Source organism: Corvus cornix, chromosome 1 (genome assembly GCF_000738735.6).
Source record: "Corvus cornix cornix isolate S_Up_H32 chromosome 1, ASM73873v5, whole genome shotgun sequence".
In the NCBI taxonomy this organism is placed as follows: Eukaryota; Metazoa; Chordata; class Aves; order Passeriformes; family Corvidae; genus Corvus; species Corvus cornix.
The window spans coordinates 34,704,208-34,726,437 of record NC_046332.1 but is presented as its reverse complement, the minus strand read 5'-3'; the positions used below and the strand labels follow the sequence as shown (position 1 = coordinate 34,726,437).

The window sequence follows — 22,230 nt, the reverse complement described above, 5'->3', positions numbered from 1 at the left end:
ATGTCTCCAGAGAGGGAGAATCCACAAACCTCCCAGAACAGCCTGGCACCCTCAACGTAGAAGTTCTTCCTCATGTTGAGGTGGAACTTCTTGCGGTTTTGTTTCTAGCCACTGCTCCCCGCCCAATCGCTTCCCTCTCAGCACAGAGCACCCAGGGCCCCGGCGAGCAGCCGCTCCCGCCGCCGCTGTGCGGGGGCCGTGTGGGCCGAGCCAATGGCGGCCGGGGCGGGCCCGGAGCGAGGCGGGGCTGCGCCGGCACCAATCAGCGCGCGGGGCAGCGCGGGAAGGCGGGAGGGAGCGGCGGGCGGGACGGGAGATGTGGCCAATGGCGAGTCGGGACGCGCGTGCGAGAGCGGGTCTTGGGCGCAGGAGCCCGTCAGCGAGGAGGAAGGGCGGTGCCAGCCAATCGCAGGCCGCTGTGGTGACGGGCGAGCCAATGGCGAGCCGCGCAGGCGGGGAGCCAGCCAATCAGGGCGCGCCCGGCGGACAAAAGGGGCTCTCCAAAGCGCCGGCCCCTCTCCCGAGCACAATTTCACATGACGCAACGGCTGCGGGAAGCGGTTCGCGAGCCGTGCCCGCCGCCGCCATTTTGTGAGCGCGGAGACTGAGCCGGCGGCGGCCCGAGGAGCGGCGGCACCGGCAGCGCAGCCAGCGGGAGCCGCAGCGTGGAGGATGCGGTAGACGAGCCCAGCGGCAGCGGCGGGGGGGCGGCATCGGCATTGCTCGGCGGCGGCGGCGGGGGATCGCGGGGAGGGGGCTGTCGGTCGGTGGGTCGGGTCCTGGTCGGAGCAGCATGTCGGCCCCGGAGAGCAGCGCTGGCAGCAGCGAGGCCCGGGAGGACGCGTGCCGCGACTACCAGTCTTCGCTGGAGGACCTGACGTTCAACAGCAAGCCGCACATCAACATGCTGACCATCCTGGCCGAGGAGAACGTGCCCTTCGCCAAGGACATCGTCTCCCTGATCGAGGCGCAAATCGCCAAGGTTTTTATATTCCACCGACTACTACTCCTACCTATACTGCTGGGGGGACCGGCCGGGGCAGCGGGGTAGGGCGGCCTGGGGGCCCGCAGGAGAGGCGCGGGGGGAGCCGAGCGGTGGAGGCGGGTCAGGGGGACACACCGGAGCCGGGGGACGAGAGGGCCTGAGGCCCGGGAAATGGGCGAGAGAGAGAGAGAGAGAGGCGCGGGTGGGGTGGGGCGGCGAGGGGGCTTAGGAGGTAGTGCCGGCGGGGGGATGTTGGTAGCGAGGGGCGAAAAGAAAGAGCAGGATTTGGACGGAGTTGGGGGAGGACGGGGGTCTAGGAGGCTGGGGGTCGCCGTGGGGGAAACAGGCGGAGGAGGGAAACGTGTCTCAGCTGGGATCAGGGAGCAACGGGGCGAGGCGGCGGGCGGGGGCTCCTATTTGCATCGCGAAGCTTCAGGCTGCTGCTGCTGCTGCTACTTCTACCCTCCCACCACATAGGGAGCAGGGGACTCGAGGGAGGGGAGCAACCCCCAGACCACCCTGTTGGGAGTAGGGAAGGGTTTGGGACTCGCCCCAGGAAGAGCTGAGGGAGGAGGGCAGCGTGGCTCGCGCTGTGAGCCCCGCGTAAATAGCAGGCACAACATGGCGGCCCGGCAGTGACTGGGCAGCTGCACTTCCTCGCCCTTGGAACGGGGTTTTCCCCCGACACGGAGCCAGGATTCGGTGTCCGAATCTGGTGTGTAAACCCTTGGATTTAGGCGATTTCGACAGTAGGTGGGCAGTGCAGTCATTAGAGAGGACCTGAGTGGGGAGGTCTCGTGGAGAGTTGGGGTTTTCTTGGGGGGATAGTCTAAAAGGAAAATAAGGTTAAGTTTCTAGAACGCAAATTGTCCGCCTCTGAAAGGCTAATTATAGTGACTTTTAAGTATTAGTTAAAGCTATTTCCCCAGTGCGGACCCTGTGAGAGATTAATTGAGGGGTGGGGGCTCCCTTATATCGTAAAAAAGTTTGTGGGTGAAAGGTGATCATCTCCTTCGGTTAGAGAAGTGTGTGTGGTGGTGATGGGGGTTGTTTTGCTCTGCCTCATTAGAGAAAATTCTGTGGGTTTGGGATAATCTGTTTGGATTTCAGGAGATCTGTGCCCCGAGTAGCACTAGCGTTGTGTGCGTATTTATTTTGGCTAGAGAAGTTTATTGGTTGAGGATGTGGAAGAAGAAATTCTCCCTGACTGTAGAAACTGCAGCAGCCTGTAGGATCTAACATGGCGTCTGAAAGGCACATGATATAAAAAGGGAAAGAGGAGGCTCCCTCTGAGCCCAGCCCAGGCAGTTGCTGACATCAGTCAGCCACTGCACATGCATGGGGGTTTGCAGCACCTTTTTAGCGAGCATTTTAGAAGAAAAGGGTTCTTCTTTCAGTCCCCCATCCCGCCCCGTATTCGTGCCAGCCACCCCTCCCCCGTTGTTTCCCTTGCTCCCTCTGATCTCAGGTGTTAAAAGGCTTTTTTCCTTTGGCTTTAATCGTGGTTTATAATGGTGAGAATTGTACTATCTAATGATGGGGGTGGGAACGATCTTTTAAGATGCTTAATCTATCTTTCTATCAATGCAGGGATGTCTTTTTAGTGTGCCACAGACCTCTTCCAGTCTAGTTTTAAATGCTGCCAGTGGCTGAGTTTTGCCATTCCTTGGGGAGGTGACCTCATAATCTAATAGCTCTCACCATTATATCTCCTAAAGGGCAGTGGATGTATAAAAAATGATTTGTGATGAATAACAATGCTGTCAATTTTTTTTTTTTTTTCATTTCTGGGTGATTTAGAACCTGCCCTGAAGTGTGGGGTTTTTTTCAAAAGATGTCTTAAAACCTGTATCAATGGTTAGTTTTGCCTAGTTACTGTTTATGACTGTAGTTTATTCAAGGCAAGTTTTTAGTTGTTTCTGGGAAAGTGATCTCCTTTACTAAGCCACTTTTAAAAAGTGTTGCCTGGAGACAGTTTGTTTAGTGTAAAACTTGAGTGGTCTGCTTTACAATTTAATAAATGGTTCTGAAATGTGTGACTGGTATTATAAAATTTGTAAATAAAAAGTGTGAAATATGTATTTGTCTTTTTATTTACCATTGTATAGTGCAGAATTTGTTTCCAAGACCCATTTTGTATACAAAGTTGCTTTTTTTTTTTAAACAATTTTTTTCACAAGTTTGTGACTTGGGGTTCAATTGCCAGATACTATTTTAAACTTGAATCTTCTAGGAAACTAATAAAAAAGAGCCACACATTTCCAACAATAGCTTTCCTACGTTATTTGAAGGAACAGTGGGAGTTTTGTAAAGAAGTCTTTAATATTATGCTGATGAGCTCAGAGTTAGTGTTCTGCGTTCTGGTGATTATGCGGCGCCTCCCTGCCTTTTGATTAGTGTCGTGCGGGCATCTTTCTTGCTTGGGGGTATTGCAGAGACCTCCTGAAAACAAAATGCATTCCGGTCTGGGATTCCCTTTTGTGGTTATTGAAATACGTGCTAGATACCTTGACATAATAAACACTTTCAGAACAGAAGACTTAAATATTCCAACCATATTTAAGTCACGTTTCTTAAAATGCAACACCTGAATAGCTTATATTTGAAGTAGGGTATGCTGCTCAGCTGCTAATTGTGCTCCATAGTTGGAAGTAGGCTTCCTTACCTAGGTTATGGTGTTTCCATGTATGATTGCTGTAACAGTCTGATGCATGATGAAAATGAAGTTAAACTTTTTTACAGTGCTTCTGCTACTAATGGTTCCCCTGCATCTCAAACTTCCGGCTTAGCTGAGTATAGTGAGCTACTTTCCTACATTGGTGAAATGGAAGAATATAACTTGGGGAATAGCTCTTGGGCATAGGTACTTCTGGGACAGCTCTTTGTGTCCCTAACAGCTGACTAAAAGTCAGAAATGGTGCGCTGTCATTTTTCTATAAAGGAAGGCACCCAGAACTGGAGTGTTTTTAATGTGCCATTGTGCAGGCTGCTTCAAAGAAGAAGCCAGTATTCCACAGACATTTTAAATAGCTGCAGGTCCACAGTCTTTTATGTCTTGGGACTTAAACGATGCTTTTTTCTAACACTTGCACATTGGGTTGTTTACAGTTCAGTATTCCGTCACGGTGTAAGATTGGCTTCTAATGTGCTGCAATTAGTTTTAGCTAACTTAGCTGGTTTTTTTGTCTTTTTATGTACAAAATGCATCACCTGCCTGTTTCTACCTTTTTCCCCGTATCTTTGAAGGCAGTGACACCCCTCCCTCTACCTTTCTGCCCCCAACTAACAAGGAGTTCTGCCCTCTTCAATAATAAGTTTCAGGTCATGGTAAATTAATACACATTTAAGGGTGAGGAAACATTCTGATTGCCCATGTAAAAATACTGTTGAGTGGGTGCCCTTCTGTGAACCACCATAAAGGGGAAGGAATTTAATTTAAAATGGTGAAGCAATAGCACTTCACACACTTGTCTGGATAATGGGCCTGCAAAGTAAGGTGTCATTAATTAACCTAGTAGCCTATTCTCTTTAAAATGAGCAGTGAGTGAAGTTATTCTGCTTTTATCCCCAGTTTACCAGATGGTGAATGGAGCTTAAAGTATTACAAGTGGATGCTCTTCCAAGGGGATCATGGTCAACACACAGTGCTTGTGTTGTCTTTCATGTCCTCTTCAACAAGTCTGTGTACTTGCTGATGTTTTTTGGAACTTTGCTGTGCCTTCTGCTTTGTGAAAGCCACTGGCAGGCATTAAAATTACTTTTATTGGTCCAGTACTGCTTTTTTCTAAATTGGAAGTTGTTGTAGCAGTCCAGGGTCACTACACTTTTATAGCACAAACTTGCTATGAGTTTTGAAAAAAGGATTTAAAAAAACCCCAACCAAAACGAAACAACAAAAAACAAGCCTCCTGTAGCAAAGCTGTATCCAGAGTTTGAAGACAACCTTCTATGAAAATGGCGGTTGCAGTTCCTGAGCTTGTCTGTGCATTTACCCAGTCTACCAGATGATTGAGTTTTGATTGGATTTTGAACTCTGTTCTGACTGCGTTTTTGCATGCACTCTGGAAATCAGAACCATCGCCATCTACAAGTGCCAAGAGAGTGGGACTCCTTGCTCTATCCATTTGGATTACAGTGAAATAATTGCAACCTAATCTCTGTGTAATTTACAAAAGACTGTGATAATCAACATATAATTTACAGCTACAGAAGTTCACTGACTTGGGCTATTTGCCAGAAGTCTAATTTGTGTTCTGTGAAATCCAGAAAAATGCATCCAGGAAGTTTGAATTATAAACGATTTTTAGAAGTTCCTTGAAGTGCTGACGATGGTTTCCTGCTAAATTACTTTCTCAAGGGAAAGGTTACACTCGGTACACTAGTGGCAATACTGTCTTGTGGGCTTCTTTTTTCCTCTTTTTTTCCCCCCCTTTTTCCAAAGCTTTGATACACAAACAAATTAACCTAAGGTGTTCCTTTTTTTTTTTTTTTTTTTTTTTTTTTTTTGTGATAGACCCACTGCATTATATTTTGAACTGAGAGTCCATTTTTCAGATTAAGTTTTTGTATAAACAAAATCCCAAGCCAAATCCCTCGGTATTTATAGTGGCAACCAAAAAGAGAGGTCTGTATTTCTGGGATTGGTAATCCCTTTATTTGAAAAGGTTAAAGTATGTTTTTGTTGTACTAAACTTCTCAGTTTCTTCTTATTACTCCAGGCTCCTGCATCAGAGAAGCTACCCGTTATGTACCTAATGGATTCCATTGTCAAGAATGTGGGAAGAGAGTATCTCACTGCATTTACTAAAAACCTAGTTGCAACATTTATTTGTGTATTTGAAAAGGTATATACACTTTCGGAAAAGTACTGTATTCTAAGCAAAATTTGTTCCTGGTAAAATAAGTACGTGCTTTCAGGTTTGGGTTTTCTTGGGTGGTGAGCTACACAAATTGATTGGTTTTTATAAATCTTGGTATCCATACTATGGAAGATTATTCCTTCTGCTATCAAGCATGTGAGTGAGCTGAAAGATGCAAAGTTTTACTTAATTTGGTGTGTAAATGTCAGTAGCTTTCCTGTCCAGGCAAGATTTTACTAACAGTATTTTGATTATTGATGGCTTAGCTGGATGGACTTCTTGTAATGTATAGACCAATTAATTATGAATCCTTGGTTTGTTTTTAAGATAGTTAATAGTCCTTATGCCACGAGTAGACTGAGAGTTGGTTTCTTGTGGATTTCTCAAAGCCTCTCTCTCCTGTAGTCAGATTTGTTTGATTTACATAATTCACATTGTGCAGAATGAGTGCTTAAACTCCAAGAGTGAGTAGCACTGGCACCTGGTTCTCTCTTGGTGGTCTGTTAGCTGAAAAAAATGCTGTGACTGTGTGGGGGAAGGACTCTAAAATGAGTGACTATATTATAAATAGGTGTTTTAATTTTGTTCAGCATTGAAAGCTGCTGCTGTATCTTTTAATTCTGGCTTTTAATCTTGAAGCCCAGTGAAGTAATTGGGCATATTCCTCAGTGAGAAAAGCTTATCAAAGTCCAGGTTTTGAAAGGGTGGACTTAAATGGGTTTAAGTTGGATCAGAAAAGAAGGGTTAACTTCTGTTGTTTTCTGTATAAGAAAGTGGCATTTCATAAGAATGAGACGAATAAAGCTTTTGCATATTTATCATTACATATCAGTGAGGATCTGAAATCCCAGTACACTTTGTATATGGTTTTCAGATGTGCATGATGAAATAAGGAATAGATTGTTCTCATGACTGTAGAAGACTTAACTCTTGTGTATAGAGCAGATAGAGATAGATTTACTTGTTTTTTTGGTGTTAAATTGTGAGTGCTCTTCTACTGAGTTGCATTTAAGGTTGCAGCTGAATGAAGCTCTGGGTAATAACTAATCTTCAGAGTTTTATATGTTAACTTGCTACAAAGCTAACTAGAACTATTAATGTACTAACTAAATGTGTAAAGTGGCAGTCATTTCTAATAGCTTAGTTGGTCATGTTAAAAGATGTGAGTAGAATTCCAGCACAGGCATTGTTACAAATTTGGTTTTATCAGTAAATGGTCACTAAGGTATCTTTAGACACTTGAAGTCAGAACTGTTTGCTCAGTCATTTCTGTACATTTTTGCAGTGAACTTCAGTGAACCCTCTCATAGAAAATTGTATAGAGGCATCCCTTAATTACTAAGTATGAATTACTTGTATTGAAGCTCCTGCTCCTAAAAAACCAGAACCTCCAAACCTTCCAGAATATTCTGTGTCTAGCTGTAACATTTTAAAATGGCAGCAGAAATCATCTATGTGGGCAATATTTAATGATTGAATTGGGATTTTGTCATTAGGACAGCTGCATGTATTTTGTACTCTAATGGGTTTTTTTTTTATTGTTTAATTGAGCCACTCATCTTACGAGATGAACTAAATTTTACTTGATTGTAAATTTCTAATTTAGCTGCCATGAGATAATCCAAACCAATTGTTTGTAAAGGGGTAAAATGGGCCTCTGGTCTTGCAAGTACGCTTGATCTGTGACTCATACATAGATGGGTCTCATTCTGCAGCTGAACTGAAATAATAATTGACTTCATTTTAGCTAATACTCCTTTTATTGCATCTGTTGGGAAAAAATCCTTCAGTGACTAAATAGCTGAGCAAAACACGTTTTTTCTGTTCAGAGTTTGTTTTTTCTTGATTTGTTTGTCATTGTTACACTCCAGCACAAACACTTGAATAAAGTATTGTCTCAGAGGCTGTTGCCTTTCAATACTTTTGTTACTGTATTTTTTTCCACAGAAGTTGGGCCAGTAAAATGAGAATTTTGCTAATGGAAAAGTTGAAAGAAAATTCTCAGAGCATGGTAATACACAATAAAATCTTCAAATGGCCTTGAAACAACAATTCCACATTTGAATTTCTGTTACTGATCCTGTTGCGAGAGATGTGTGGTCTGCACTGCTTATAAATTTTGCGTAGCAAGTTCAGTATGTTAAAATGGCAAGATAGAAATAGGAAATAAATGAAATCTTAAGTTCTACAGAAAAGTTTAAGAAATTGTTCTATATTAACTTAACAAGCCATAGAATTGTTTTATTGTTTTAGGTGGATGAAAATACTAGGAAAAGTTTATTTAAATTACGCTCCACATGGGATGATATTTTTCCTTTGAAGAAACTATATGCACTTGATGTCAGAGTCAACTCATTAGATCCTGCCTGGCCAATTAAACCTCTGCCCCCAAATGTGAATACTTCTAGCATCCATGTGAATCCTAAGTTTTTAAATAAATCGGTAAGTTTTTCTGCCTTCTGTAAGAACAGATGGTAATACGTGTAGTTTTCATTGTTTGTATGCTGCTTTTTGACAATTTAGAATATTAAGAATGAAGTATCTGACCTTTGTAAACAGGTAAGAGAAATTTATAAATTCAGAATATTTTGAGAGTTTGGTTTTTTTATTTAAAAATTGCATTCTAGGTTTTGGATCATTGAGGAATTTATATTAAATGACCTACACCTGTCAAAGCAGGCAACACGTAGTGGGGCAAAAAAATTGCAGTTTATAACTCCTGTACAAACTAAGTCCCAATACTGGATCATGATAACATTGAAAGGAGATGGATTTAATTGATTTCATTAGGTTTTTAAGTGTAACTTTTCTTTATTTTGTTTTTAGCCAGAGGAATCTAATGCACCTACCTCTGCTGTTACTTCTGGTGCCTCTACTCCTCCAGCTGTTCCTGAAATACAAAAGAATTTGACACAGGAGCAACTGATAAGGCAGCAATTGCTTGCAAAGCAAAAGCAGTTGTTAGAACTTCAGCAAAAAAAACTAGAGCTGGAGCTGGAACAGACTAAAGCACAGTTGGTGAGTAGGATAGTTGATAAAACTTTCATAGTTGGGTGTCTCTTTTGGAGAGTACTTGGCTGTACTGGTAAGCACAGTACATTGGTTTTTCCTCATGTTAGGCAAGTGTAGCTATTTTAGGACTACTAGAGCAATGCAGGGTGATCTGGGGTTTTGTTACCATAAAACCCTAAATATTACACTTAAAGGTAAAAAAACCAAACAAACATCTTGTGGTTTGGTTTTAATTTCCCTTCAGAACGATACCTGACTGTGATCTTCATCTTTCACCTCTTGCAGCTGACAGCGAGCTGGGCTATTTCAAATATGTTTGTTCCTAAGGAGCAAGGGAGCCTGATTGATTGTAAACAAATTCGGTTTCTTGTTTGGATGCTGCTGTTGGGCTTTACGGCAGTAGTTGGAAGTCTTGCTGTGTTGGCAGTTGACAATACAAAATAAAGCATCTTTGAACTGTGAAAATAGGATACTTGGCAGCTGAGTTGCCTAGACCATGTGGAATATATAGGAAAGCTAGCCCTGTAATTGGAACGTGTGCCAAAGTTACATATTTTACAATATTGACTTCATGTACTGATCTTGCATAGTATTTGAATTTGATCTTTTGTAATGGTACTGCATTATTTTAGTGCTTGTAATTTGCAATGAATGGGTCAATTTCACTTAAATGGCTGAAGCTCGTAACTTTCAAGACATGGCTATTACAATTTTGTTTTTGAGACAGAATATTAGCACCTCTGGGCAGGAGTTGTGGCATACAGATTAATGCTGTATTTTTTCCAATTTCAGGCTGTATCTCTTAGTGTTCAGCACGGATCATCTAGTATAGCTTCAGTTCCAGCACCTTCCAAGCAACACATTTCTCCCACACCTCATATGACAGTAAAGCCACCTCATCAGACTGCTGTGCAATCTGAAAAAAACAAACCATCCCCAAGTCCTCCACTTCATGATATCAAAATAGTAAACAGGGATCCTCGGCTTAATAGGATGGGCCAACATTCTTCTCATACTAAGGATCAATCTCATAGGAAAGAATTTTCAGCAAGTGTAACCAGTCAGTCTGAGACCAAGGCGAACAAAACAGCACAGGTTGAAAAACAGAACTCAACAAGGTCAGAAAAATCAAAAGCAAGTGAAAAAACCCAGAAGAAAGAACTTGAACAGTCCAAAGCAAAATCTAAATCGCCATCCCCTTTGAAAAATAAGCTGCCTGATACTAAAGATAGTAAAAGCCAGGAATGTGAAAGCACTAAGGTTTCTGACATCAGTAAGCGGGATCCAAGACTGAAAAGACATCTTCAAGATAAGTCAGAGGGGAAGGAAGAGGAGGTCAAAGAAAAGAGGAGAAGTACAGAGAAGAAGGAAAAGGAGGAGCATAAGACATGTGAACATAGACCAGTGGGGAGCAGAAATAAAGTGATTAATGGTGCTGTTCAGAAACAAGACACGACTACAGAGGAGTCAGAAAAACAGGGTGGAAAACAAGGAAGATCAAGTAGTAGAAAACGGTCACGATCACGCTCTCCTAAGGCAAGATCACCATCTACACATTCTCCAAAAAGACGAGAGAGGAGATCACCTAAAAGAAGACTTCGGAGTTTATCTCCTACTTCATCAACTCCTAAAATTGGAAAGATACGTCAGATAGGCCCTAAGCAGTCTCATGTTGAAGAAGGCACACAAGCAGCTAGAGATGAAAGAAATTCTAATAAGAGAAATGTTAAACAAGAGGTGCGTGATCCAAGGAGATTGAAAAAAGCCCAAGAAGAAAGACCCCAAGAGACAGCCACCCAGCATTCTGCAAAAGCTTCTCCAGATCCAAAGGAGAACGCAGAAAACTGGCAAGGATCCAAATCAGGCAAGAGATGGAAATCTGGTTGGGAAGAAAGTAAAAAGTAAGTTACTATCTTTTAAACAACTTCTGTGTCAAGTCAGTGGAAATTCTCCTCTTGGCTTCAGTGTAGTTCACTTAGGGAGGCAGTGTTCAGATTGTTAAAATTGATAGGTTTAACTTGTTTCTACCAGTGAAATACAGAGATGATGCATACTTAGATTCTAAGGTGATAGTGATGTTTTGCCATGATCAGTTCTAGTAGGAACCATTATGTCCTGAGTAACGAAATAATCTGTGTTGCACATATATTCTTGTTTTCAGCTCACAGCAGAATGATGAACACCAAGCACTTGTTAAATCCCCTCACCAAAGACACCGGGAAAACTGGCCTGCTAGTAAAGGAATTTTATCACCCCGAGCACCAAAGCAGCAGCACCGGTTAAGTGTGGATGCCAATTTACAGATTCCCAAAGAATTGACATCTGCAAGTAAAAGAGAATTACTTAAGAAGGTAATACTAATAAATCTGCCTTCGTAGAAATGTCCCAGGTATGGCTTTTTTTCTTCTCTTTTTGGAAGTCTAACTTTAACTTTATGTTACAGGCTAATGACCGCTTAACATCTGGTGAAATAACACAGGATGAGTTCCTCATGGTAGCTCATCAGATCCGACAGCTGTTCCAGTATCAGGAAGGAAAGCACAGATGTAATGTCTGGGATAGCCCTACAGAGGAAAAATGTGGTTTAAAAAAGAAACCTCTTCTGTCGGATGCAGAATTAACATATTATGAACATAAAGCTAAACTAAAAAGGACACAAGTTCAGCATTCATTGTCAAGGCTTGATCTGTTGGATCCCGAGGATATTTTGGATTATCATATACCTGATGCATTGCTTTCTGGAATAGAATGTGAGCAGGCAAAAGCCAAGCGTGGGGTACAGTTTGACAGAAAAGAAGCATTTGCAGAAAGATCAAGGAGACATTCTCCTGTAAGTGGCACTACAAGACCTTTTGCCGAAAACCTGTCACCACTTGAGAGTCGACGAAGACTTGAAGACCAGCGTGCTACTAAAGGAGCAAGAGGTTCTGATCCTTACGACAGCTGGGGAGAATCGGATGAATTTAGAGATGCTCTCAGACAACAGGGGAAAAGTACAGCAGAGTTCCAGAAAATAGATGGAGATGCACTCTGTAGGTTTGATAATCGTGAAGAAAGACAGCTTCTTGGGCAAGCTGGTATGTGATTTTACTTTATATCTCTTAAGCAATTGACAGTGTATTAGTGAGTGGTTATGTGATTTGTTCTGGTTTTTTTAGGTGTTCGAGAGGAACCAAGGTCACCATTCAGTGAACGTTTCAAAAGAGCCAGGTATGAAGATCCAGAGAAAGCACCATTTCCAGAAAGTCCAGGATCAAGATTTGGAGGTATTGAAGCAAAGCAGAGGATAAGCGCACTGATGGAAGACAGACCTCTGTTTGATGGCTCACCTAGACCGACTGCTGCAAGGGTTGGAGTAGATGGACAAGGAAGTCCTTTTGTTGATGGTCCTGCTGCTGGTTCAAGTTCCAGAATTGATGGGCCAGCTGGACAGGCTGCTATGAGATTTGAGGGGCCTTTGGTGGGGGCAGGTGCATCTCAGTTTGATGGACCAATGGCAGGAGCAGGGGGAGCTGGAGCCCTAAGATTTGATGGGCCACCAGGGCAGCTGGCAGGGGCCCTGAGGTTTGAAGGACCTCCAGGCCAGGTTGGTGGAGGAGGTCCACTACGGTTTGAGGGACCTCTTGGGCCTTTGCGGTTTGAGGGGCCTGCGGGGCAGCCTGTAGGTGGTCCTAGATTTGAAGGACCTGGAGTTGGTCTCAGGTTTGAGGGTCCTCATGGTCAGCCTTCAGGTGGTCTCAGGTTTGAGGGACCTCATGGTCAACCTATGGGGCCTCGGGGTCAACCAGGGGGTGGTCTCAGGTTTGAGGGACCCCATGGTCAGCCCTTGGGGCCTCATGGTCAACCAGGGGGTGGCCTCAGGTTTGAGGGGCCACATTTACAGCCATTGGGGCCCCATGGACAACCTGGAGGTGGCCTCAGATTTGAGGGGCCACATGGTCAGCCCATGGGGCCACATGGACCGTCAAGTGGTGGGCTCAGGTTTGAGGGGCCACACGGACCATCAGGTGGTGGGCTGAGATTGGAAGGACCACGTGGTCAGCCAGGTCTAGGTCCTAGGCTAATTGATGGACCAGTACACCAGGGAGCTGGTGGACTTAGATTTGATGGTCCTCTTGGTCGGGCTGGTCCGAGATTTGATGGCTGTCATGGAGCTGGATTTGATGGTCAGCCTGGACAGCTGTCTCTCCTGCAAAGATTTGATGGAATTCATGGACAGCCTGGTCCAAGGTTGGCACCTGGCCAACAGGCACAAGCAAGATTTGAAACAGCCATACCTCAAAGATTTGATGGACCTCACCAGCCAGCTTCTAGGTTTGACTTGCCCCTTGGCCTTCAGGGTGCACGTTTTGAAAATGTAGCTAACCATCCTGCCTCAAGACTAGAAATGTCACCATATGGACAAGGTGGTCCTTTTGTTGAACATCCTGGCCAGGGCTACAATGGACCAGCTCATGGAATGCAGTTCCAGAGACCTGATATATTTGATGGTTCACCTGGACCAAATTTCAATGGGCCAGCTGGCCCAGGAGGACAGAACTTCCCACTGAGAGCAGCTGGACATTACTTTGAAGAAAAAGGTCTTCAGGGTCCTCAGTATGGAAATTTCAGTAATATGCCAATGGGAAGTAATCAGGTAAGAGATGATTGCATCAAATAGTTTGCTTTCAATAGTGTTTTTGTACAGAGAATTAGCAGTTTTTCTTCCTGTAAAAATGGAATGTTTTTCTGAAGAGTTGGCAGGCTGAGAGTTGGTTTCAAGCTAAAAAAGTCAGTAGATAATTTAAGAACATGCAGTGCTATTTTTTGTTAAGAATTAGACAAAATGGTGGATCTTAGCAATCACTTCATAGTTCAGAATACATCTGTGAAATCATTATTTTTAACATGAGCACAAAACCAGGTAATCGGAAGCCTTTGGTATTTTCATTAAATTTCAACAAAAGTGAATTCTATATAAAGCGTGAAAGATAATGTAAATAACTGAAGTATACATGATTAATTTTTCTAAGAGGTGTGAAGTGAGACTTCACCAAAATAATTGTTATCTTTTTGCAGCTGTTAGTAGTGGTGACAAGCCAATTTTAAAGAGATACCCATAACCTGGGAGAATTGAGAAAGATGGGGCTATTGTGGAACTTTCTTGCTCAAAGGTGGTGTTGTCTTTTAAAATTCTCTCAGCACCATCTTGCTTTGTCAGTTCAGTTGTCTTTTGCTGTTGCCTCTTGGAAATGCTCTGTTGAAATGGGGGGGAAAATGATTAGTGATTTTAAAATGTATTTTTCATTTGGGGGATAAAAATTGAATGTGAAGAGTTAATAGATTGTACAAAAGCAGGTAATGTGTCTTGCAGACCTCTAATGGGATAAAGCTTTAAACAGTGTCTAAATCCAGAAAGCAGCCAGTTAGAAAAAAAAACCCAAACATTTTTATTACAAATGTGTTAAAATGACTGTTTTTCTACCTACAGCTTACTGTAGCTGATGTGCTGAAAAGTCTTGCTTTCAAGATGTGTGTCTGTAGTGAATGCTGGTTCAGTTCTTAGATAAGAGTTAATTGTGGCATTTGTTAGTAGACATTTATGGGTTCCTTGAATTTCTTGAGGAGCTCTCTTTTGGTGAACAGGAGCAATTTAAAAGGAAGTACTGTGTTTGGAAAACGTGATTGCTAAGTAGAAGGAAAGGTGTTGAAGGTGGTGTGGTGGGGTTGGTTTGTTTGTTTTTTAATATTAGGCAAAATAAGGATGTATTCTGAATTTTCCTAGTGGAAAATGAAAATGGGGGAAAGATCGTATAGTAATTTGTGGTCTTTCTCAATATCAAACTGACATGGTTCACTCCTGGAAGGAGTTTAATATATGTGAAATTATTGATAAACAACTAGAAGTTAATAATAAAATGTGAAAAGTAAGTTTATAGTCATGTTGTTATACAAAGAATACTTACATGTTTACTTTCACAGGTTTCTCTCATGTCTGCTCAACCAGGACCTTATGGCCAAGGTCAGCAGTATTTGCCAAATCCTGGAAGTTTTGTCCAGAACCCTGCAGGTTTGTAACAATAGAATTCCTTTTATTTCTTTTGGATTGTTCGTTTGGTGGTGGCCACAAAAATGATCTTTTTTTAATGTCCTGATTTACTAGGTCTGTGTGGATTACAGGAAGCTTCCTCAGTGAGGTGGCTGTAGATGTGGTTTCTGTAGCACCTTCATCTCTTTAGGAGCTTCTCTCAAACATTGAAGGCTTTTGTTAGTTTTCATTAACCACGAGTTTTGGTATAAAGTTGTGCTAAAAAGCCAAAAGATAATTTTGATCTGTTTTTCTGGAAGGCGCCAGTCTGTAGGTCTAGTTTGCTTTGCTGGGGTGTGCAAACATCTCCAGTGTATGAGTGGTTAATAATGAAAAACTTCAAAAACATAAAAGGTTAAACTAGATGATGAAGTAGATTGATTGTAGTGAAATATGTAAGTGTGAATCCAGGACAATACTGCTTTTCAGTAACCACCATGCAGCAGAGAGCTGTGTGTGGGCAGCCAGCTTAGATAGCACATCAGAATATATTATGAAGGAAGGGAAAGTCTTGTTACGAAGATTCCCTGTTGCAAGGGAAAAAATTAGCCAAACAATAGATAAAGCAGAGAGTTGGTAAATAATTAGAAACAAAAAATGAAAGAAATGGGAGGCAACAGGAAAACTGTGTTGTGAAATATACTGATAAAAGTGAAGTAGATTTCTAATGCTAACCTTTTGTCACCTTGAATGTCTGTGTTCTTCCCCAGGAGCCCTTCCCCATTCATATCCTGATAACCACCTTGGACAGGTTGATGTGAATGAATTGTTTGCTAAACTGCTGAAAACAGGGATCCTCAAATTGTCTAAAACTGATTCCACTTCAGCACGTATGTAGATTCATTATGTTCTAACTATCCAATTTATCCACAGCTCAAGTGTAAATCTGAGTGTACAAATTTTTGTGAACTCCTGTATGGTTTTTTTTAAACAGAACTTCATTTTTGGGAAGGAATTTAATGCATGTGGTCGAGTAAATTCTTAGTATCTTGTTTAATTTACAGTTCAGCTATCCAGAGAAGTCTTTGTCTTTGGTGCTGTGCTTTCATAACTTGTTCTTAATTATAATCAGGGTCTTTTCATCTTCTGAAATATTTCTGTATCTATGAAGACTGAATTTTGATGCCAAACACTGAGGTGAAATACTGTTTTCCTCAATTGAAATTCTGGCTTAGTTTCTCTTATGCTTCTTTTTAATGGTGTTAGAGGATGACTGACTTAGCTGTTGTGCACTTGTGTTTTACCGTAGTCAGATTGTATTACTAATATTTGAAAAAAAAAAAACTTTCAGGAGCACATAATTTCTTTCTGATGATGTAATGAAATTTTGGTAAAATAATATCTTTATGGTTTCTAGAAGCAAATGAAACATCAGCCCAGCCGACTGCTGAAGAAGAAGATGATGATCAGAATGAAGATCAGAATGTTCCAGACCTCACTAACTTCATAGTTGAAGAACTTAGACAGTATGTATAGTAGAATGGGTTTACAGTAGGAATAACAACAAGGCAGTAGCTAGATAGTTCATCCAAGACAGTTAAAAGCTTTTGAAAGATTACCTGTCACTTTGTGATTCAGAGGAGGTTAAACCAGTGAGTGCATTGTTTGATGTCAGCCTTGTTGAACTTGAGAAAGGAAAATGAAAATTAACATGGGAAAACTTAGCTTTATGCAAAGGTGCGTGTTGTTACTTAAGCACTGGGGTTGTTACAGGGAGTGAAGCCCAGGCCTGGGCTGCATCAAAAGCCAAGTGACAAGGAGGTCAAGGAAGGTGATTATCCCCCTCTGCTCTGGTGAGACCCCCACCTGTAGTGCTGCTCTGGGGCCCCAACAGAAGAAGGACATGAACCTGTTGGGAGTGAGTCCAGAGGGGGGGCCACAAAGATGATGAGAGGGCTGGAGCACCTCTGCTGTGGAGACAGCCTGAGAGAGTTGGGGTGGTTCAGCCTGGAGAGGGGAGGGCTCCAGGGAGGCTTTAGTGTAGCCTTCCAGTACCCAGAGGCCTACAAGAGAGGCTGGAGAGGGACTTTCACAAGGCCATGTAGTGATAGGACAGGGATAAAGGCAAATGACCTTATGCTAAAGAACAAATTTATTGTAGATAGTAGGAAGAAATTTACTGAGAGGTTGATGAGGCACCAGCACAGGTTGCCCAGAGAAGCTATGGATGCCCCATCCCTGGAAGTGTTCAGTGCCAGACTGGATGGGGCCCTGAGCAACCATGGCAGGGGGGTTGGAACTAGATGGTCTTTACAGTCCATTGCAACCCAAACCATTCTATGATTTAATTTTATGACTTCGGTGGTAGCTTGTAAAGCTGGGCCAAATGAAGGCATTGCAATTTGTGCATTATTAGGTGAGAAAAGTTAATAGGAATGAGACACAACACTAACATATTTCTCATGAATCATTAATAAGAGCCCATTGGTTTTTGAATGTTTAAGTTGATTGTGCTATGAAAATCAGGATGAATGTAGTCATATAGTGTACTTTTAACTTGGAGCAGATGCATGCTTTTCCCCTGCTATTGTAGGCAAATGGAGCAACTTGCTGAGAAACTTCTTACTGTTGCTTTTTAAAGAAGTGTTAAGATATTTTATCTCTTTTTGTAGGCGTTATGATAGTGTTATAAATCGACTGTACACTGGAATTCAGTGTTACTCCTGTGGAATGAGGTTCACTACTTCACAGACAGATGTCTATGCAGATCATTTAGATTGGCATTACCGCCAGAACCGGACAGAAAAAGATGTTAGCAGAAAAATTACACACAGGAGATGGTACTACAGTTTAACAGTAAGTAATGCAGTATTTGTGTTGATAAATTACAGGCTGGATTCTGTGTTTTACTCTTGCATGTGCTGTAGGATTGCAGCTGAAATTTGCATCATCACAGGAGTTGGTTGTGATAAACAATGACGTCTTAGATACTTCAAGTAGTCTGCAAATGTGTGTCAGGATACAAAAGGCAGTTGTATGATGAACAATAAACAGTTTAAAGCTGCTTATTGCACTGTTTCCATTCCACTGAAAATGGAATTTGAAGGATAGTGATCTTTTTGGAAAAAGTTTCTGAAGTGAGAGTACACTGTTGTGTAATGCTGCATGTGAGGAGTATTTCAGTTTTAACAAAGTAAGATTTATTAAATACGATACTTGGGGATGTCTCAGTGAGAATGAAAACTTCTTCCTCAGGACTGGATTGAATTTGAAGAAATAGCAGATCTAGAGGAGCGTGCTAAAAGCCAGTTCTTTGAAAAAGCTCACGAAGAGGTTGTGTTGAAGACACAGGAAGCTGCGAAAGAGAAGGAGTTTCAGAGTGTCCCAGCTGGACCAGCTGGAGCGGTTGAGGTAAGTTTCAGCTTGCCAGATAACAAGAATCTAGTTTAATCAGCCCAGATAGCAAGAATCTAGTCACTCAAAGGCCTTTTCCTGGTCTTAAAATCAAGAGTCAAACATGGTTAGAGGGGGAAAAGGGATTTTACTTTGGTATTTATTTGGTATATATTAGTGCACCTTAGGTGCACTACGTCCAGGTCGAATGCACCTCCACGCACACCACGGTGCACACCCCCAAAAGATCTGGTATAACATTATAGGTCTTACTAATTAGCATATCTATCCAAGATTCCCCAATGAGAGGCTCAAATGAGCCCCCCCTCTCCAAGGAGCCTTCCCCTGGATGGTTCTATCTTAGCTTACAGAATGTGTTCTGGAGAGGACCTTGAAGTCTGGGCACACTGATCCCTAACTACGAAGCTTCTAAAATGTTTAGTCTCTCAGCTTGACAAACAAGTCCAAGAATGTAGGCGAAAAGCACTAAGAATACAGAAGTTATAAAAAGGTATAACAGGGGTATAAAAGAAAAAGCAAAAAATCATCATGGCATCAGTACTGTATTCTTGTTATTATATGTAGACTGGAATCTTGTACTTGGGCCTTTGTGCAGCCCCTCCATAGGTGATTTGTGTATGTAGTGGTTGCTTCTCGGGCCAGAGAATAGTACAAACCACCTGTAGTTAAAAGTCTACGCCCATTGGCATTCTGTGGTTTTAGCAAAACTGAAATAGGCAAAGTGTCTTAATTTGCTGAATGTTTACATAGAGTAAGTAGAGTAAGTGATCTGTCCTTTGATGGTTATTTGTCATTCAAACAACTACAGGGTTTACTGGGTTTTTGGTACTTTCAAACACAAAAATTTCTTTTTTGGTAGCAGATAGGCATTAGAAGAAAGAAATAGCACAATCTGAAAGTAACCAGTAGAACTGTATTTTGGCAGATGAATTGGTGTACAACAAATGTTGTTAGAATTACACTTCAGTTTACGTGCTAAGTCTCTAAGAAACTAGCTATGAAACCACAAAGGCCTTTTTTACATTTTAAAAAGTACCTTTTGTGCTTTGGTCTCTGAGTTGATAATTTTTCACAGAATTACTAAAAACTTTAGTACTCCATCTGAAAGTTCTGCCTTTTTTGACTGGAAATTGCAGGTTAAGGGGGAAGAATGAAGGTAATTCCATAAATAAAATCAGTTAAATCGCTGGAATGGATTGTCTTACATGAGAGTAAGACAGCATTACATTGTTACAAGGTGCTTTGCAGACTTTACCTAAAAGGACAAAGCTTACCTTTCTCAAGTGACAAAGAGTATTCAGGGCCAGAGGGTGATCCTTTCTCTGTCTGCAAACCATACTCAATTTTTAATTAAGGTTTACTAATTATTAAAGTGATTTTTAAAGTGTGGAGAAAAGATCATATTCTAGGCTTAACATACTTAATTTAAAAGAGCCTTATTTGACTCTTACTAGGTTCTTGAGTTTCATGTGTTCAGTAAGTTGCAATAACAACATTTATCTCTGTTACTACAATAACATTTCAGAGCTGCGAAATTTGCCAAGAACAATTTGAACAGTATTGGGATGAGGAAGAGGAAGAGTGGCACCTGAAGAATGCTATCAGGGTAGATGAAAAGGTAATCTGATCTTATTTATGTGTGATACTGATTCGTAGTAAAACTCCTGAAGAATTACAGAAAAAAAAAACCACCAGGGGGAGCTGGCAAGTGCTCTTTTTCTCCTGAAGGATTTCTATTGCAGTTTTCCTGGCTTCCAAATATATAAATATCTCTGCCTTTGGAAGTGCCTGAAATCCTGGTCTCATTGTTATGGGCTCACTAGCTCTCCCTTACACTGCAGTGCTCAAAGAAAAATGGATCACTCTGTGTATGGGTGTAGGTATCAGTTGAATTATTTCTGTATGCAGCTGTGCACAGGTAATTCCCAGCCCTCTGTATGATCATGTTTCCTAAATAAACATCACAACATCTTGTCTCAGGTGTATTTGACACCATACTTATCCTGCTCAGGTCATAGTTTTTCTAGATGAATTGTGTGATCATGTGTAATTGACACTGTTCAGTTCATTATCAGTGATCCTGCTGTAGTTTATTTTTACATACTTAAATGTATAACAACTTTTTTTCAGATTTACCATCCATCTTGTTATGAAGATTACCAAAATGTAAGTGGATCCTTCATATTTTTTGAAGTATTTTGCTTTCAGTTTGTTTGCTTGGTCTCTTGACTTTGCAGGGAGCAGATGCGTTCAGAATGTGCTGCCCATTTTTCTCTTGCCTAAGACTTGGAGGCCTTGGGCATGGCAAGTTTATAATACAGAATTAGCTGAGATGCAGTTCTGGTTATGATGTACCGTGACAGCTTGTGTGCCATAAAGCAAAGCCATGGTTTGATGGATTTATTGTGGAGTAATGTGTAATCTTAGGAATTTGTAACAAAAGAGTAGATGGGTGTTGGTGTGTGTGACATTTTTAATGCTTTGGGAGTTACAACGGCTCCGAGGGCAGGGAGCAGGGAACAGTTCATGGTAATGTGTTAAGCATTTCATCACTGCTTGGTGATACCTTTTCAAAGGAAATGGGAAAAAAGTAATGCTATTTAAAAAATTAAATTTGTTTTCTTAGAAGTTTGACAAAGTAGAAAGTTTGGATTTTGAGTGCCTGACCATTAACATGTTTGCATTTTGAAAAAGGGCAAAAGGAATAAAAAGCTAAAAATGGTTATTTTAGTGTGCTAATGCTACCTTGACTTCGACTTTGCAGACATCATCATTCGATTGCACACCGTCTCCCAGCAAGACTCCTTCAGAAAATCCACTAAATATAATGTTGGACATTGTTAAACAAGAAACAGAAGAGTCCTGTGACTCACCTAAAATCAAAGAAGAACCTGAGGACACACCTCCAGCCTGTGCAGAAGAGAGCACACCTGCATCTACAGAAATCAAAACAGAACCTGAGGAGTCTGTTTAAATAAACTGCGGTATGATTTTTTTTTTTTTTTTTTTTACAGAAGAGCTGCTGTGCTAATTCTGGAAGGCAAATACTTTTTATATGAATAAAAATGTCCAACTGAGGCAGGGCCTCAACTGCTGTTTGGTTAATAAATACATTTTTGTATTTGAAATTTCTTACTGCCTGCACAGTTTCAGGTGTCATTGTGTGAAAGTTCTGTAGATGCGTGAAAATTTAATGGTATATGTAAAAATGTAAAATTTTCACTTGTTGAAATGTAAATTATAAATAAAAGATATTTTTGCTATATATGGAGTGTAATGTTTATGCACACCATCAAATAAAGACAGTGTTTCTGTACCTTTTTCAGTTTAAAATTAATTAAAATGAATTTTTGCTTAATAAGATTCAGAAAAATGAAAGCAAGTCTCTTCCTTCAGTTATCCCATAGGTGGGTTATCAAGGGAAGGAGCTTCTCAGACAGGCCTAGATTCCTTGTCTTTTTAAAGTTGTTTGAACAGACTTACATATCCAGATGTTAAAAAAACCAATTACAACAACAAAATAATAAAAAATCCTCAAAAAAACTCACAAAAAGACAGTTCTGGGTAGAAGGGGAACATTTAACAAACCAACCGGAGTGCTTGATTGTGGTGAACACAAGTGCCAACAAAAAAAAATTAACAAACCAGGATGCCTGGTAGTTAAGACATTTTTAATGACTTTTTTTTCCATTAGTCAAACACAAATTTAATAAAGCTGCATTTTCTTTACGTTACAGGGGGGAGTGAATGTAAGAATGCTCATTTGAAACATGGTTAACATTTTCTTTTTTGTTGCTTATGACTGGACTTAGATGGTAAACCAGATATCCTGAGATGTTAATATTTCTTAAATGTTATAAATAAAACTAAGCATATATTTGAGTGTGAGTCTCTTCCTTTCAGTAATGGGTCTGTGTGGCTGGTACGTTTGTGGGATTGGAAATAAAGTTGTG

At 41.3% G+C, this 22,230-nt stretch overlaps 1 protein-coding gene across 1 annotated transcript; it reads left to right on the top strand.

Moving 5' to 3' along the window:
* Nucleotides 1-512: 512 nt before the first annotated feature.
* PCF11 (PCF11 cleavage and polyadenylation factor subunit) lies at nucleotides 513-22,154 on the top strand. The gene is made up of 16 exons (XM_039562776.1): nucleotides 513-982; nucleotides 5,704-5,829; nucleotides 8,098-8,286; nucleotides 8,671-8,862; nucleotides 9,649-10,757; nucleotides 11,018-11,207; nucleotides 11,300-11,933; nucleotides 12,015-13,492; nucleotides 14,818-14,905; nucleotides 15,634-15,753; nucleotides 16,281-16,389; nucleotides 17,536-17,719; nucleotides 18,119-18,274; nucleotides 19,803-19,895; nucleotides 20,408-20,443; nucleotides 21,042-22,154. Exons 1-16 carry the CDS (start codon nucleotides 794-796, stop codon nucleotides 21,249-21,251), a joined length of 5,103 nt encoding a protein of 1,700 aa, XP_039418710.1. The 5' UTR covers nucleotides 513-793; the 3' UTR covers nucleotides 21,252-22,154.
* The last annotated feature ends 76 nt before the right edge of the window (nucleotides 22,155-22,230 follow it).

What these genes read in the sequence shown, in the direction of transcription:
- PCF11 (XM_039562776.1), top strand. Translation starts at nt 794, where the DNA reads ATGTCGGCCCCGGAGAGCAGCGCTGGCAGCAGCGAGGCCCGGGAGGAC. An exon ending in AAAGAGAATTACTTAAGAAG is followed by an intron (nt 11,208 to 11,299) that starts GTAATACTAATA and finishes TTTATGTTACAG; the next exon opens with GCTAATGACCGCTTAACATC. An exon ending in ATAGTTGAAGAACTTAGACA is followed by an intron (nt 16,390 to 17,535) that starts GTATGTATAGTA and finishes CTCTTTTTGTAG; the next exon opens with GCGTTATGATAGTGTTATAA.